This window comes from Mytilus trossulus, chromosome 1, assembly GCF_036588685.1.
Source record: "Mytilus trossulus isolate FHL-02 chromosome 1, PNRI_Mtr1.1.1.hap1, whole genome shotgun sequence".
Taxonomy (NCBI): Eukaryota; Metazoa; Mollusca; class Bivalvia; order Mytilida; family Mytilidae; genus Mytilus; species Mytilus trossulus.
Window position 1 is genome coordinate 19,757,797 of NC_086373.1, and position 19,541 is coordinate 19,777,337.

Below are 19,541 nucleotides of genomic sequence, written 5' to 3' on the forward strand. Positions count from 1 at the left end.
TCCATACGAGAAAGACACATATGTCATAATGACTTGGAAAGATCTGAACGGGACGTTTCATCACTGCACTTGTAGTAAATAACCTATCATGCTGTAAGTATCTGAGTGTGAGGTATTAAAAGACACAGTTATGTCCATACTAAACATACGTTTTAGTTACACAGCTTCCGCACATTTACAGAATTTTCATTGTTGGGTTAATGCTCAGACGTATTATATATACAGAATGTGTTTTCAGCCTTGTATCACCATCACTGGAGATCCGATGGATGAAATTTGTCGTATAGTTGTCACTGGTTTAGACGTACTAATATATGTACAAATCGTCTAAAATGTACAAGGCTTATCATTGCGTACGCATGTAAAGTATATTAAACAAAATATGATGGGCCTTCTTTGGAATAGTGAAATAGTTTGAATCACCCGAGTTGTAGCTCTTTGAATACATTTGACGCTGAAAATCGAAACATTGAAATGATTAAAAGACGACATTGGTAGATAGAAGAATGTTGAACGCTGATTACGTGGACAGTTGGTAAATATATTGTCTGTTCTAACATACTCTCAATATAGATTCTAGTATTGCAATTTTGTATTTGCGCCAGACGAACGTTTTGTATACAAAAGACTCATCAGTGACGCTTGTATCCAAAACAGTTTAAAAGGCCAAATGAAGTACAAAGACGAAGAGCATTGAGGACCAGCAATTCCTATTTTTGTTCTCCAAATTACAGGTAAGGTAACATATTCCTGAGAAAGAAAAGCCTGTGCACTTCAAAATTGTAAAGTTTTGTAAACAGTTTATTTATAATTATGACCATTTCAATGTTAATTCATGTCATCATGAAGTGCTGACTACTGGGCTTGTGATACCCTCGGGGAATAAAACTCCACAAGCAATGGCATCGACCAGATACAATTGAAGAAAACATTTTAAACCAAAACCCATAATTGATGAGTGTATTATTATTACTTACGGAATTTGGTGTATGATAATTCATAATGTTTTCACCCTGTTTTGAATTTCGATCGAAAACATAGTCATTATGATCTGAAGTTGGTGTATCTTGGCGCTGTTATTGCTAAAAGTAATGGAATGAAATAAACATGCATTGGTTAAACTTGGTAAAAATATTGACCAAATTTTGCAAAATGTTTTCCCATGAATAGCCCTGACAAATTGGTGCAAATTGACAAATTTGATTTATTTTTGAAGATTGCCACATGTATTATTATCTGAATAGACCAAATATATTCTTTTCGAGCTTTTGCATTTTTTTGCAATGTCGTCCATTTACATTTTTAAGTTTTTTTTCCACTACAGCTGAAGTACATCACCAACCATTTTATTGCCATGATAGTTATTAAATGTACCAGGGTTATAATGTAATCTACCAGACGCGCGTTTCGTCTGCATACCACTCATCAGTGACGCTCATATAACAACTAGAAAGCCAAACAAGGATAAAGCTGAAAAGCGTTGAGGATCCAAAAATTCCAGAAACGTTGTGCAAAATACGGCTAAAGTAATTTATGCCTGGTTAAGAAAATCCTTAGTATTTCGAATAATTCATACTTTTGCAAACATTTAATTAATAAAAATTACCATAAAGTTGATATTCATGTCAACACCAAAGTGCTGACTAATGAGAAGGTGATACCAGCTCGGGGACTAAACTGCACCAGCAGTAGCATTGACCCTTTGGTGTAAAGAGTCATCAAGGGTACAAGGCTTATAATTTGATTCACCAGACACGCGTTATCAAAATAGTAAGAAAGCCAAACAAGTATAATATTAAAGAGCACTGAGGACCCAAAATTCCAAAATGTTGTGCAAAATACGGCTATGGCTATTAATGCCTTGGATAAGAAAATCCTTAGTGTTTAGAACAATACATACTTTTGCAAACAGTAAATTTATAAAAATATAACCATATCATTGATATTCATGTCAACACCGAAGTGCCCACTACTGAGCTGGTGATACCCTAGAAGACGAAACGTCCACCAGCAGTGGCATCGATCAAGTGGTGTAAATAGTTATCAAAAGTATCAGGCTTATACTTTAATGTTTAATGCCGTGTTCGACGAAAAAATATCTGGTAACTCTGCTGCAAATATAGCTTAAAGGTAACCATTAGCATCCTTAAAAATCAATCGCAAACTATAGGTACATATTTTTTAGGAGAAATTCATTTAATATATTACTTTTTCAAAACTGCTGTTAAACATTACAACCAGTCACTCTTAATGAAAAGGTGAAAAAATGACAAAAACCAGGAAGAATGCGTGTCAGATGAGTCTTATGTAGACGAAACGCATGTCTGACGTATCAAATTATAAGCCTATAAAAAAAGAAGATGTGGTATGATTGCCAATGAGACAACTATCCACAAAAGACCAAAATGACACAAACATTAACAATTACCGTCACCGTACGGCCTTCAACAATGAGCAAAGCCCATACCGCATATAGTCAGCTATAAAAGGCCTAGTACTTTTGATAACTATCCTCCGCGGTTATACGTTTTTGGTTTTGTTATTTTTAATCGAGATTCTCATATGGCAGCTGTCAAATATATTAGTTTTATACTACAGCAAGAATACTTCCTGTTGTTCTTTCATTTACAAAGCAATAAAGTGACATTTTAAAGATTATTTTACGTCGCATCAATTGCTAATGTACAATCAAAGACATACTTGGCGATGGAAAATAGGTTTTATTTGAGTTTTACTATTTTAATGACTATATTGTAGCCATTGTTCAATGTAAATAGTTATCAAAGGTACCAGGATTATAATTTAGTGCGCCAGACGCGCGTCTCGTCTACATAAGACTCATCAGTGACGCTCATATCAAAATAGTCATAAAGCCAAACAACTACAAAGTTGAAGAGCATTGAGGATCCAATATTCCAAAAAGTAGTGCCAAAATACACTGGTAGATTAATGTCTAAAATATATAAACTTTTTGTGTTGGATACGAGACTATTTGTTTAACCTCGTCCTTCCACTGTTTCGAAGCCTTAATAAACAAGTTGATATTTTCAGACTTCCTTATGACAACAAAAACCCACACTGTTATGTTTTGAATATGACATGATAATGCCATTATTCTGCTTCCTTCCCTTATAAGCATTTAACATATCATGTTCTACTTGGCCCTTATGTTACCCTCTATTAAGGAATAACCAAATTTTAGAAGCGAAATACCTTAGCCCAACTTTGATTAGGGAGAGAACACTCGTTATACACACTCTACAATGTACGTTTTAGTTTGTTGATTTCTAACAACAAAGTGTTTTGATTGGGACACAGGAACTGAACCAGACAATAACACATTAACGTCATCCAGGAAATTTAATTTACGTGAGCCTAAATGTTTAGATGTCATGCAACGTTTGTTTGATGTCATTATCACAGACAATTTACTCTAGCAAGCTGGTGAAAATTATTCAAGATCGATTTCATTTGATAAAATTATGGGTTGTTGATTTAGGGATTGAGCTGCAAACAAAAGAATACACTTATCTAAAAATGAAATTGTACATTATGAAGTAATCATTTCTTGCCATACAACACAAGTTGGTAATGATATAAAAGATAGAATCGTTGTGTGAAGGGCGAGTTGATTTAATGGTAAAAAAGGACTTAGCCATGCAGAAATGTTTATAAACAAATACACATTAACTCTTACTCAACAATTCGCCATTTCAGAATCTAATACATTCTGGGTAATATTTCAAAAAGCGTACACGAAAATGTTTTGATTGGTTAAAAACGTACTTAACAATGGATATTCAACCAATGAAGTTACGTTATTTTCATTTTGATGTACGCACAATGAGTCCTCTAAATTCGGAAAAAGCGAATTGGAATCCCAAAACATCGATGAATGTACTCGTTTTTCGGGAAGGATTAGAAATTCTATTCAAATCCGTGAATGAAATCGTAGTATATTCTAGAATGATTAAAAGATCTTTAGATCCAGTACTGAAACCCTTTATGTTTTAATTGTTAAACATATAGGTTATAATCGGCAACAAGGATTCATACCACTGTGTGTTGATAGATATTTCGTGTCTAACCTTACCATATGACTACATTTATATACCATGGTACATATAATTTCTGTAACCCCTTTTAATTTAAAATAGCCGAAATCAGGAGGGGAAAAAATTAAGACAAAGCCTTAAAGTAAAAAACATCGACAATTTCTTAACAAAAATCGGAAACCTTCTTAAGATTGTGAACAGTCTTTTTGACGTGTGATTTATTACATGCAGTGTTGAATTTATATATGTACTTCTAAGATACAATTTTGTCATAATAAATGGATGCAATTGAAGACAATTTAAATATTAATTGTTAAAAACTTAAATTACTGGTACGTTAAGGGATCATACATAAATGTACAAAATTCAATCAGGTGAAAACGCAAATGTTTTAAATTCTCATTTGTAAGATAAAATGTGAATGTAGTACATGAGGCGAGCGTCAAATAAAAGCCTTTATAGCATGTTTAAGGAAAAATAAGTAGAGAGACACAAAATATAAAACCTCTGCAATTTTAAAAAAAGCAACAGTAGTATACCGCTGTAAAAATTATTCAAGTATGTTCAACAAAATATGCAACGCAGGAGATTAAAAAACAAGCATTAAAAAAACAAAAAAACAAAGATTAAAGCAGCTGTTTTGAACTACTGATGTATACTATCCATCGACAGCTTCAACATCTCTCTTACTATAGTAGGAAGCTTGTTAGGCGCCTCCAATAGTTATGGATGATTCAATATTAAATATGTCCTTGTCGCGCGGTAACCTGGTGCCTAATATGAAGATGTCTTGCTGACTTGTAATTACTCTTTTGGAGAGTGTCGCTCGTTCAGTTGTTGAAAGTAAAACAAATATTAACATCTACTTTATGTCTCATTCTTAAGTGGCTGTTCAACCTTATCTGGCTATCTCCTTGGTCTAACATCTGTTTAAAAGTTTTTTCGTCTGATATTTTTAGGTTCTGTATATGTTTTCCTTTTATATGTTATTCGATGGGTCAACCTATAAATTGAGGTGGTGACATTGTGTTATTCAGCACAGCATCTGTAGATGATTTGTATCATGTAGTATAAACTAGACTTGCTTGAGATTGTGCGATCGATATAGTACAATTTATTTCATATAATGGAAGTCTTAATGACCACATAATTACCACCCATCGTACTAACAAGGAGGTGTATAGCCATCTAATATTTAATTGCTGCTTTGTTGAAACCACTAGATAGAAGACAATAACAGTTTGTCAAGAACTCCATTTCTTTCAGTCCTAAGATATATATTTGCATTCGATATATCTGCCGGGCTAAAACACTATGTGTTCAATTGATTTATTCAGTTTGTTTTTGATAGAATCAAAATAAGAAATACTTGAGACAAAACAGTGTTTGGATATTTATTTACATTCGATAAGTACGCACTGTTGTTTGACCTTTTCAAAACAGTTTGTATAGTGTGAGATTGATTTTTTTTTTTTACTAATAACGATAAGGATTACTGGAAATTAGAATAAGGAAGACATAATATAAAATACTGCCAGACACTCATTGATATAGGAAGATGTGGTGTGAGTGCCAATGAGACAACTCTCCATCCAAATAACAATTTAAAAATTAAACCATTATAGGTTAAAGTACGGCCTTCAACACGGAGCCTTGGCTCACACCGAACAACAAGCTATAAAGGGCCCCAAAATTACTAGTGTAAAACCACTCATGACTTGATTTCATTATAAAATTGTTTTTTTTTGTTTCTATTTCAATACGTATGTTATTATAAAAACAAATGTATGGTTAATAGATATCAAAGGTACCAGGATTATAATTTTGTACGCCAGACGCGCGTTTTGTCTTCATAAGACTCATCAGTGACGCTCATATCAAAATATTAATAAAGTCAAACAACATTTTACTTTACGGAGAGTGTACTAAAATTGGTTTAATAGTTAGACTGCCCTTTTGGTTTCCTACATTACAACGATTTATAAACTTTGAGTATTACATTCCGGATGATGGGAAGAAACGTCTCTTGCTGTCAGAAGTAGGTATACTACGTTAATTCCAATAGGCATGAAATCAAGAAGTTCTTACAAGAAAGGTTTAAACTCATTTGAATCAGTCGTCTTAAAAACCAGTTTGACGTATATTCATTTTCCAAGTATTTAATATTTCTATTATAGTCTTTATGTTTTCGCTGAAAACAACTATATTAATAGACAAGTGTTGCTTGAATAAAACTTATTGTCCGTGAGTAGATAAGACCGAGCCTGACATAAAATGCCATTGAACAAAACATGGCCTGTTACGATGTTTTAAGAAATAAAAAAAAGGAGAAAACTTTTATACTGAAGTGTGAATACTAGTATCAAATATTACCAGTTTCAGCAGCACAAATTCGAAAAGACCGAAAGTGGTGCAATTATAAATACAAAATAACTTGTACTTTTATTACAGATATATTAATTAATAAGTTTACGTCTGATATAAGTCTTTATTGCAATATCCTAACAAACTTAACGTTTGACAAACAAAACACAATGAAAATTGTGTTTATCAGATTTATATATATATAATATATATCGAATTTGGGGATTTCCTTCAGTTCATTCTTTTTGTTATTTCACTTTTTCTTTTAACAAATATCCTTAATCTTAGATTGAAATTGTAATATATAAACACCATGGAACTTGTGTTCATCAGATTTATATATATATATAATATATATCAATCAGATGAGGTTTGGTATTAAGCACTTACATATATATTGAGTAGTCATCGACTGTCATAATTTGAAAGCAAAGAGAAATAAATCAAGCTATTTTTCGTAACCTTAATGGCGATATAGATTATTATGCCTTTAATTCTATACTACACAACAAGACCCGACAGACATAAGTTTGCGTGTTAAAATAATATTATACCGTTTTATAGGATAACTTGTATACTGTAGTAAATTTATACTGTCTTGGGGAAAGATTATTCATACGGAATACTCCTACAATATTTTCTTGCTTCGTGTTGTTCAATATTAAAGTTGATTTTTTAATTTTTTTTTATTATACCTTTGCATAGATAGATTATCAAATACATGTTCACGACACAATGTCTATGCTACTCAATAAAGGAAGAACGACTAACGGTTATGCTCTTCAACTTTTTACTTGTTTGGCTTAATAAATATTTTGTTGTGAGCGTCACTGATGAGTCTTAGGTAGACGAAAAGCGCGTCTGGCGTACTAAATAATAATCCTGGTACCTTTGATAACTATATTCGATTCAGAGGTTTCATTTCTTTTCTTATTAATTCAAGGTCAAAATCTTATCCTTGGAAATAGAAATGGTTAAAGTTGCCTAACAACAGAATATTTTTAAACATTGAAAAACATAATAGCAGAAACTAATATTATTAATAAAACTGCAGTAAGTTATAAAAATGTACAATTTGATATGAAAATATTAATACTAATGTTTTTTTTCTTCAGTTTCCTAATAATATAATTAGTTCGTCAATACCATTCCCAATCTGTTATGACATGTTTCTACTCATGTGTAGTTTTTAATACATTTAATTATAATTAAGACAGCCACCACACGTAGATGTACATAAACATAGGAGGGAAGGTTATACCAGTTAATTCAGTTATAAGTCAGATTTACGTTCTATTGGTCGTCAACTAAAGTAAAACGGGGAGATAATGATTGTTATCTTTTCTGAGGTCTACCAAAAGACTTTCAATATATTGACATATAATGCACGTCTACTTCTACGGTGACTATCATTATCCATTCATGAAGCTTTATCGATATTTTTAAGGTTTATGCTTACAATCTGCTATCTCTAAACTGATATCACCCCCAGTTTTTGGTGGGGTTCGTTTTGCTTAGTCTTTAGTTTTCTATGTTATTTCTTGTGAATTATCATTTGTCTGTTTCTTTTATTTTTTAATCATGTCATTGGTTTTTTTTTCTATGAATATGAGCACTTTGCTAGTTTGAATGTCCCTCCGGTATATTTCGCCTCTCCGTCATAATGAGTAGCACAGTAAATACTTTCCTTTAAAACCCTATTCAAAACACCTTTTTTCTAGTGGGTTATACGATAAGGTAAACAGGGACATAAAATTAATTATCTATTCTAAGGTCCAATGCTAATAAAAGATTTTTAATATACAGACTCAATACTTTATTTACTTTCGAATATTGCTTTTTTATACTTGCAAATAAAAGTTCAAAATATTGAAAGTTTGTGCCTTTTTTTTTTAGATTAATACATTATTCTACAATTAGCAGAAACACACTAAAAGTTTACCTCTCTCTTTAAGGTAAGAAGGGACCGAAACAAAGGGCAAGCATCATTCCCTACAATATTTAAATAATCATTTGCCATGTGAGTATGGATTGCCGATTAGATTTTCCTCTGAGTTCGATATTTTTGTGATTTTACTTTTTTAACCCCCAAAATACCAACAGATGATTAAAACAACTCAGGTGAAATGTAATCGTATAAGTGCAATAACAACAGTAATAATAAAATTATATTTTATCATTGGGAAATATTATCATCACTTTTCAAAATCTGTTTCATTACGACTGGTCGATTAAAAGCATTCAGTGTTTCGAAGTACAAAGATTTCCTAGTGTCATATACAGGAAATAAGTCTTCGATCCAAAGGAAGATTAAAGTAGATAATTACAAACATGAAGCCCTTTTCTATCAACAAACACACCCCCATGTCTGCGAAGAATAAGATAAGGCAAAACCAATTAACTAAACCAATAGCTGATGCATTATCTGTGTACACAGATTTACAAATATGATGGTTAAAATAAATTTCTCGTTGCTGGTATGTTAATCCATCCAACTTGCCTATAGATGGACAACAAACTACAAAACATTTACTTTTTCTTTAATTTCTTGATTGTGAATTTCTCTTTTCTAAGTAGTTATATCAAGTAAAGCGTTAGTTGTGAATGGGGAATACAACAACTGTAAACATTAACCGTTTATATTAAATTATAATCCTGGTACCTTTGATAACTAATTATATAACACAATACTACATCACTTTGTAATTAGCCTAACGTCATTCATTCAGTGTAACTATTATGAATAGAATAATAACACCTCTCAAGAAAAATGATAAACCTTTGTAAGAGTTGTATGTTATGCAGAACGTTGTAGCATTATCTTCGATAAAGCATCTTGTGAAGTAAAAATAGAACCATGTAATGTTAGCACTACCACTTGTTCAATACCATTGTCGGTTGACTGTTGATAACCTAATGCATCGACACACCAATTTGTAGGTCGCTACAAGCAAGCACTAAAGGATATTTTGTATTTCTAAAAATCTGTTATGAAACTAAGGAAATCAATTGAAGTTAAGACATAGATATTCATTTCACATAGCTTTACTTTCTTGACGAATTTAGCTATACTTTTGGTCCTTTTATACTTGTTATTCTACGTTTGTTTTCAAACATTTTGGCAACGAGCATCACCTGACTCACATAAAAGGTGAGAGATACCAAAGGGATATTTAAACTTCTTAGTTAAAAACAAATTGACTTTTTAATGGCAAAAAAAACCCCGAAAAACGACTTAAAGACAGACAGTTAATAAAACACAACAAATTAAACAATCTTAAGACTGAATAACCCTGACATGATAGTGATCACAATTGCTCTGGAAGAATAATCAAATTCTATTCCACATACTACAACCGTCGTGTTATTGTCGACATGTACAAGGTTCGTGTCTGTTATTGTTTATTGTAATTATATATTAAAGCAAGAGGTTTTGCTAGCTACAAAACCAGGTTCAACACACACACATTTTTTTTCAAATGTCCTGTACCAAGTCAGGAAAATGGAAGTTGATATCTTATAGTTCGTTTCTGTGTTTGTTGCATTGTTGTTTATTTTTGGTGTACTTCAGTGTGTCTGTTGGTTCGTTGTTTTCCTCTTATAGTTGAAGTGCTTCCCTCCTTTTTAGTTTGTAACCCAATTTTGTTTTCTCTCAATCGATTTATGACTTATTTGTAATATTAATCGCGAGCAACGCTAGCAGCTCGGCATTTGGTTCCTATCTGGTCATGGGGGACTTTATTTCCCTGTTTTTATTCAGTTTTTTTATGAAATGTCTCAATATTCTGAAGAATTGAAAACTGTGTTCCCAATTCTATTTAATCATGTTATGTATTTTGTGTCCATGTTGTTTGAGACTGCATGCTAAGGCAGACATCATACAAAACGTTGACTTCAACATCCTTTCATCTAAAATAAAACTATAGAAATATGAACAAAAAGTTGGAAAAAGGTTGTTTTAGATTCCAATTGACTCGCATTATCGATATCTAGGTTTGCCCAAAGTCAAGGTATGCATGTTACAATGGGGTATTTTCTATTTCCTGTTTAGTTGTATTAGTTGTATACATGCAAACAACAAGGTCACCAAAGTGTGAACGATAATGAAACGAAATGTATATGGTGTAATGAACGCGAAATAATATGTTGGCTTCATTTTCTTTCTTATTGTGAATGCACTGAACGAAGTATCCTTATTCCAGTGAATATTGATCTATAGAATATTTTGTTAATCTTTGTTTAGTTTAAACATATTGTATTGTTAAAAAAATGACATATGGATTAGACACAAGTTGTTCAACTTAGTAACGTCTTCTCCAATCTTTTTTGACATATTTTGATTGTTTTAATATTGATTGAGATTATAACAGAATGCTGCCTGCTGTACATTGTTTTTACATTTTTACCTTTTATGTCTGTTTGTGTTCCTCCCACAGTTTTGTTAATATAATGGAATTATATGCAACTGTTATACAAGAGAGATGTTTCTCTAGCTATAAAACCACTTTTATTTCACCCTTTTCTACATATGGAAATGTCAGTACCAAGTGAAAAAAAATTAGTTGTTTTCAATTTGATTGATGTGTTTTAGCGTTTGGTGGTGCCATTTGATAAATGACTTTCGAATTTGGGGATTTCCTTGCAGTTCATTCTTTTTGTAATTTCACTTTTTTTAACAAATATCCTTAATCTTTTAGATTGAAATTGTAAAATATAATATATAACAGCCAGTATTTTGACCATGAGGCCGTCATCTTAAAGTAAAGATTGACCACATAATTGCAACTACTTTTTTTCTTTATCAAGCAGTTTTCATAATATGAATAACATACATAAATATTGATGTTAGTTGTCCTGCTTTATTTTTACACTGTTGTTTTTCTGAAACCATACATACAATTTCAGAGAACCTAGACAACCCTTTTGCTTGATTTTTAAAACACATTGACTTAATCTAATTATCGCTAAGAAAAGACCCAATAAAAACCCATTTGTATCCACTTGATGACGTTCGACCTGATATTGCAGATTCAAAGAACTGTGTATTTGGATGATTACTACAGAAAACTTTTACACATACTTGAGCTTTTGTCGTGTTATCAATCAGGTAAAATAACCTGCCATTAACTTTATGTTCCTTTTTGTGTCGATTTGTTGATTTGTAATATGTTGTTACGTTCTTAAGATATTTTTAGTTATTATCATTGATGTGTGTTTATATAGCACAAAAAGCTGCCAATTATTTCGAATAAGAAGACGAAAAGCAAATCTAAATAATAAGCAGTTATTTTTAAATCAAGTTGACATTCCAAAATATGTTGGTTGAACGTAAAAATATTACATTATAAAATTATAGCATCCGAATTACTTTTCCATATTAATCTTATTGGAGAAACGATCAAGGTTTCTCATTGAACATTGTTAAAGGGAACTATTGATAAATACTTGAGAAATAGCCAAATAAACCAAGGTTAACTTTGCCTAAGGGAGTTGGAAATGTAGTTTCGTAATAACTGTTGATTTTATCCCGAAACAATTGATGAAAGTTATGATGTAAATCATACCAGTGCCCGACTACTGAGCTAATGACACCTTCGAAAAAAGTAGCAGTCCAGCAGAGGTATCGACACAACAACAACAAAATTCTTATCAATTTTTGTTCAAACTAAAACTATAAAGTTTAGCAGGTACTTTAACCTCAGAAGACACAATGAGCGCATAATCCGCTTCCTTTATTGTACCCGATGATAGGAATCCTTACGATGATTATATATTTGTTATGAATATAAATATTTCTTTTATTTTTTTGTGCTTTTAAACCTCTATGTAAATCATTAGTTTTGTCTCATTCATAAATGGATTTGAAAAAAACTAAAATTAGTCCATGATATTAGAAGTGATAATAGATATAATTTTTGCTTTCGGTTGATTAAGCCGGCCAAGATACCTGGTTTTTTTTTTTTTTTTTTTCGTGCATTCGTGAACAATTAAGTAAAACGAAAAGTTTAAATAAATAACTCGAAAAAGTTGAATGGGATTTTATTCGTAATCAAAAACAGTAACAACGGGAATAGTTAAACTATCTACTAATATTCCAATATTGGTATTTGGAATATTGGAAAAGAAAGGAAAAATCATGCAACCAGTGAACTCTCAAAATGCTATAAATGACTTTGTTTTTGATAAACTTACTCGAACTAGAGGCTGGGATTGTGTCACCTTTCAAATATTGGAAGGTAAAGTTCGATTGAATCTCCCAAAACAATAATCCTTTGGATTTTTTTTTAATTTTTTTTATGATACGAGAACATGATATGGTAAATCTTCATTTTTAAAAACATTCAATAGAATGCAGAATAAAATGATGAAAATTGACTAAATTGAAAGAATGAAAGTTAAAAGTAGTGACACTCATATCTTAATCGTTGTGAAAATTGGAAAGCAAATTTTGTCATAATATCTAGACAGGGTAAACGAATAACAAATATTTGTAGGGCATGGGTCAACTAATTGTTTTGTTTAGTCACGAGAATTCAGTTTAATAGTATAACTTTTAAATAGGTTCTTATCAATTTCAAGAGTAGTTTCAAAACAAAGGCATTTATAACAAATAAATAAATTCTTTCATTAATCATTCATACTTACACTCAAACAATGAATTTGTATCTAAAACATAACAAAACACTGCACAGCATTGAAAATATGGGATGTATTGTTTAACATGAAATCACAGCTTTTCAAATAATATAAAAACAACATTCATAAAATTGAGCCAACTTATTGACAAGGAATAAAAATACTCATGGTTGTTCAATATCTACACATGGATTATAAATGTATGTCACACAATAAATGCACACGATGTGTACTACTCGCACAGACATACCATTATTGCAAAATATTGTTGACAAACATAGCAAATAGTGTCAACATTTCTAATAAAAATAAATATATAACAGACAGAACGGTTAAAATTTAACTGGTATTTGTACAATTAAAAAATATGTTTCTACATGCATCATATGCTAATTCACATAAAAGATTTGTTCAGTTGCATGAAGTGCCAGGTCTGGTTCTTAATAAATTAAAATTTACACAGAAGACACAATAGCCATTGATTAAACTAGCACTTTTGGCAATCATTTTATTTACTGATACTTCATAAAAAGCAATGTAACTAGAGAGCGACCAAGACAGTAATGCCTTTTTCTTAGTTATTACAAAAAATATGTTTTAACGTTAGAATTAGGTTGAATGAGATTAAACATAAATCAGTGATGTCATTTTGCCATAGTTAATCTCTACTATGGTTAAAATTACTCACGTTAATCAGAAGTACATTTATCAGTATTATTTAAAAGCTTATAAATTGTTGACAAAAATTACTGTCACAAGCGAATCACTGATTTTAAAGAGTTGCTTCCCTTTTACTGGGTATGAGTTATGTACCTTGATCTATGTATACCTTCTTAGTGTATTGAAAACACATCACAACACTATTATTACAAAGAATTATCGCCATTTGTATTATCAATGTAATTTACATGTTTATATCTAAACATATTGCTGCTGTTTAAGACTGTCTCATTTTTTTTAAGGTGGTACCTAACACTACAGGGAGTTAACTCTGTAAAGTCAGAGTAACGTTTTAATTACGTTGTGTTGTAAGAGAATAGGAAGCTTCTCGAAGATCAAAATTGGTGTTTGTCAAACTGCTATATAACCAGTGTGATTTTTCGGACAAAACGGTTGGTTCAAATTTTATGAAATTTTTATATTTCTGTTAAAGGGTCAAAGTAAATACTTTGTCAAAATTTTATCAAAATTAAACGAGCCAAATTGATATCAGTGAAAGTGTTAGGTACCACCTTAAGAATAGAACAATAGTTTGTCAACGTCATGGTTTTACTTATATTCAAATATTTTGGTCACATAAGGGTCATGTGATGTATAACTAACTTTTGAACCACTGTTCAAGTAAATTATAACTATGAGTTAACTATTTCTACAAGTAATTTCTAACCTAAAACAATTTTGATTGAGCTTATCACAAAACAAGGAAAATACCGTAAACCAACTTATTTTAGCCAGCGATTTATTTTCGTGACTTTCGCGAGAAGAAAAATAACGCGAATATAAATCGTTGCGAATATGTAAACATTGGATCTTTCCTTATTAAACTTCCTCAAGTAAATCAGAAAATCGCGAAATTAAATAGCCGTGAAGTGGTCAAGAAAGGTCAAAACGCGAAATAAAGTATCCGTGAAAATAAGTTGGTTTACTGTAAACAAAACACCAATGCTTAATTGCTTACTAGTAATTGCATAAACAAAGATCAAATATAGTAAAGAAGTATTTCCGAACACATGTGTGACTCCTTTTATAATTTGACATGAAAAAAAATGATGTATCTTTGTCGAAATATAGAAAATAGTTAAAGTTTAGAAAATAAAACAATGTAGTCTGACCAACATCATGTTATATTCTTTTAAGAGGTTATGTACTATAGATATTGTTTCCAGAATAAAACATGCAAGAAAGGTTTTATGTTTAATTTCGAAAGTCTTCAATAACTATCGTTTATATTGACGTGCTTTCAACAAATAGTATTTATAATTATTATAATCATGAAGAGAAATAGTTTAAGAGGCATATATTTTTGGATTGACATACAATTCTATTTACTCAAATGGATACTTAAAGAAATACAAACTAAACACCAGTGAATGGCATCCACTCTTTTAGTATGTTAAAAAAGGTCGCTTAACTTTCTTCAACTTATAAACAAATAAACTAAAACTGACCCCTTCAACGGCATCTGACAACAACCACGAAACAAAGTATTGGAAACGATATTTCAAAATTATATTTTTATATTTAACTTTTATAATAAAAAAAGTTTTGTATTGCTTTTAATGATAAAACAACCAAAATCATCTCATATATAATAAGGACAAAAAACATATGCAGGAAATATTCAGTTATGGGAAAGTATTTTGGCGTTCATGTGGATGATTGTGTTGTCATCATCTATTGTTTATCTTGATAAATATATCCTGGCATTCACTATTTGAATAAGATATTATATAATGACTGGAATGTTCCAACCAGAAGAAATGCAAGACAAAACGACGGTTTGCGATATTTTCTTATTCTCTTATATCTTATAGGCATATGTTGTATACGGGTAAATTGTATCAGCTATCTCAAAAGTGACAGACACGTTTACAGAAATCAAGAAACAGATTCCTTCCTTTGATTTCAGAAAGTCGCTCAGAACGAAAGACGATTCTATCTTCAGCATAAAAGCAAATATTTCTTCGGTAAACATACTTATTCTTTATTAAAAGATCTTAATTGATGATTCAATATAAGAAAGGTTTCATACAAACAAAAAGGAGATACACTTTATTTTAAGACATTTCTCTTCAACTGCTGGTGAATTTATAAACGATTAGACGTTCGCCGAGGATTTTCAAGTCTTGTGTTCAAATATTGTAATGGTTTTCACCTGTTGTTATATGTTACAGATTTAATATTTTACACATATAAGATCTGTCACAGACTGGCAATAAGTTAAACCAATTACGACTTCGATTGCTAGTGTCTTGGAGACAAATCGATATAATAATTACTTCACGACAGTCTGGATATCTAAAAATACACACAACAATGTGCATTTGATTAACTTATTTTAGACGTTCCCCCCCTAAAACTCAAATATGTACAGAGTATTTGTAAATCAAAACAAGAGAAAAGATGACAAAAATAAATATAAAATCATATAGTTAGTCTTATGGCCTATTTCGATAAGAGAAAAAACCTGAAATTTAATCTAACAATAAGATAATTTACAATTTAATTATTTGTAGTCAGTGAACTATAAGAGGGTACACGAAGAACACATCTAGGCCTTGAAGAGTGCGTAGCAAGCAATACATGATCAATACGTAAATAATTTAGTTATTAAAACACTGTACACCACGAAAAAGAGAAATTCAGTACAACCATGAGTGAAAACTGTTATATCTGTTAGCGACATTTTCGAACGATATTTTATTAAAATATGAAGTTTGTTTATCGAAAAAAATAATCATTAGTAGAAGGAAGAAGCTGTGTTTAACAAATGATTGTGATCCTATTTTTGTCAGCGTTACTGTTTGTCTTTTGGCACGTTAATTATGTATACACAAAGCACTTTAATAATAATGTATTTTTCATTCAATCGTTATTACAGTCACACACGATGAACCTTTTAGTAAACATTCAAACCCTTGGTGTGTGCAATATATGCGTAAAAGGTAAAATTGTGCATGCGATTTTTTTGTAATAAAAAAGGAAACAAATCTTATATATCTATAAATTTTGAAGAAGGTGTAAGAAAAATCAATGTGAGACATATTTTGTTTACCATCCTTGCAGACAATTAACAAGCAGAACAAGTTTGAATAGCATAATGTGACACTCTTTAGAATTTGCATTAAATATTTCTGATTTTTTCATCTTTTTGACTAGATTGAGTATGGTCCATATGTTTCTGATTGTCTAATCAATTTCTTGTCTAACATTACTTGAAATCCAGAGTAATATTTATATAAACTACAATTTCAAGATTTTGAATCTATTCGTGTTTACACAAAAAACCTTTATGTTTTTTACAATGAACTTAAAAACAAATTGAAGGCGTTTTAATTCTATAGTCAAGGTAGTGTAAAGTGTATATGGTAGCTCGAGTATATGTCAAATTAACATTAATACTTAAGACCGATAACATCATATTAAGAGAGCCATTACTTCAATTTGAAAAGATTTGAATTTTATTGATTCAATGATAAAACAGGAACTGGCACTATTGCATCGGTTGTAAAAAGTTGAGGCAAAGATCAGGCCCTCAAAAATGAGTTGGAAAAATATTATTTCCACCTTTTGTTAAGCTTCATTTAAATCTTAATAATTTCAGAAAAAAACATCCTTTAAGTATTAGGATATGTATGTTTGTAAAACAAAATGATGCATTTACAAATGATCCTAATTACACTACAAAATCTTTATAATGAAGATAACAAGCGTTGAAAAATGGTTAAACAACGTAGAGAAATAATGAATATATGTATTGTACAGTGATATTGTTTTGATTGGATTGTTTTGGACAAAAAATGGTATAATGGATATGAAAAATCTAAATAACAATTATATAAAAATGTACATTATAATGAATGTCATATATTCCACATCTCACTTTGTGCTTCCATCCTTCATATACAAACGCTTACCATTTATGTAGAATATGTGAGCAGGAAAAATCTATGGTATGAAAATGTAAAAAAAAGTATTGTAAATATCATACATAATTATTAAATGAATAGGTTTCGCTATTTTCCTCCAACTAAGGAAAACACCAGGTTTTTGTTTGACCATTCAAAGTGAAACATTCCGATTTAGGCCATCAATTTCGTTATCACTTTCATTGGGATTGTGCACAAATGGAGGTTCAAACACGTCATTCATGATTAAAATATGGATATTATTTCTTCTATTTACCAACAATTGTAATTATTGTGTTTGGTTTAAAAACAGTATCCTCCAGTTTTGATTGTTCTATCGGTTTTCTACTAACTTCTGTATAGAAAATACTTTTCCTGGTCTTGACAACATCTCGACTTTATTTCAGCCATTCAAAACTATTTGAAATATTACTTCTGTATCACATTCAGTCGACAAAATCACAGACTATGAGCAAATCGGTTTCATTCTCATACTAATACTTCTCATCATAACGTTGAGATCCTTACACTTTCTGGGTTATGAGCTTGCGTCTGCGTATATGAAGGTGGTTGCACCATTGGCCCGCTTGTGCCCTGTGTCTCCATTTCCGGTGTTGTGCTCGGAGTTGGTAGATTAACTATTGCAGTTGTAACCGTGAGGTTATTTGATTTACTATTGTTTACATTACCAACTGCGTTTAGACTGGAACGAGACGACCGGTTTGCAGATGGAATTCTGACTTGGATATCATTTAACTCCTCGTGTTCTGAATCATTGTGGTGCCTCTACAATTTAAATTAACAATTGAATAACATGACATATATGCAAATATTACATCAGTTGTTAAAAGAGGGAATCGAAATGTTGAAATCACTTCAGAACTTACATTACATGATACAGTAAAGGACTAGTTGAACATGTATAATATGTCAGACCGATAAATAAATATCCTTTTTTTTGGCACAAGTCCAAAATAGGGATTGTTGTAAAATTTGACAGCATCTTTCTCATTCAGGCCTAGAAAGCTTTTGTTGCTAGATTCGGCAATATAATAGTTAAAGGGGCACTAGTTGTCAAATTCATGTTGACCGATTTTAAGCAACTTCTCATATTTTATTTATAACAATGTAAAACATTTACCAAAACTATTAAAAGTCCAAAATAAATAATAAACAGGGCAAGAGCATGAAAATACGTATCATTGTTTAGTGTGTATTTTATTCCAGGCGCCATCTTATTAATTATCGAGTTGTCCTCTAAAGTCATGCAATGAACATAGAAGTGATGTTAACATAAATATAGATATAAATAGATTAAGCAAACTCGTGCCGTTGGATACTTCTAGGTCTACTTAATTTCATATTATATATGAAAAATAAATGTTTATCATGGTTTTTTTTTATTGTATAAGAAGGAATTTTTGTGGTTCAAATCAGTCAATAAAATAATTTATCTCTATTTCACTTTCAATGTTGACATTTTTTCCCTTTAAAACACTTTACAAATACACTTCACGTTTTATCCATCTCAAGCTAAGGGATTAAATTAAAGTTCACATGAATACGGATTCAATGAGGTCGAATTATTAACCTGCTTGCTTGCACACCGATTTTTTATACATCTCGTAGCTAGTGCCCCTTTAAAGTCATATAGGTTATTTTGGTGTTATAATAAACATAATATAATGCTTCATAACATGAACGGTTTCAATTTTACTGTGACAGATGTGCATTAAAAATCTATTTATAATTAATTAACAATATGTTTCCAAAAAAATGTGCATGCCGTATTGATAAAAGGAAAACAATAGTTTTTCCCTAGTAGTACCCCTATCTTTGACATTTTAGCCTATTATGT

The 19,541-nt window shown here is 31.0% G+C and overlaps 1 protein-coding gene across 4 annotated transcripts in view; it reads right to left on the reverse strand.

Annotated features, from left to right (window-relative positions):
* Positions 1 to 12,443: 12,443 nt before the first annotated feature.
* LOC134718010 (potassium voltage-gated channel protein Shal-like) overlaps positions 12,444 to 19,541 on the reverse strand; it is a 79,874-nt gene continuing 72,776 nt past the window's right edge. For all 4 annotated transcript variants that reach the window (XM_063580532.1, XM_063580520.1, XM_063580527.1 and 1 more), the window contains one exon: positions 12,444 to 18,469. In XM_063580532.1, the coding sequence (XP_063436602.1) occupies positions 18,191 to 18,469 (279 nt within the window). In that variant the 3' untranslated portion in view covers positions 12,444 to 18,190. The remainder of the gene's footprint in view (positions 18,470 to 19,541) is intronic.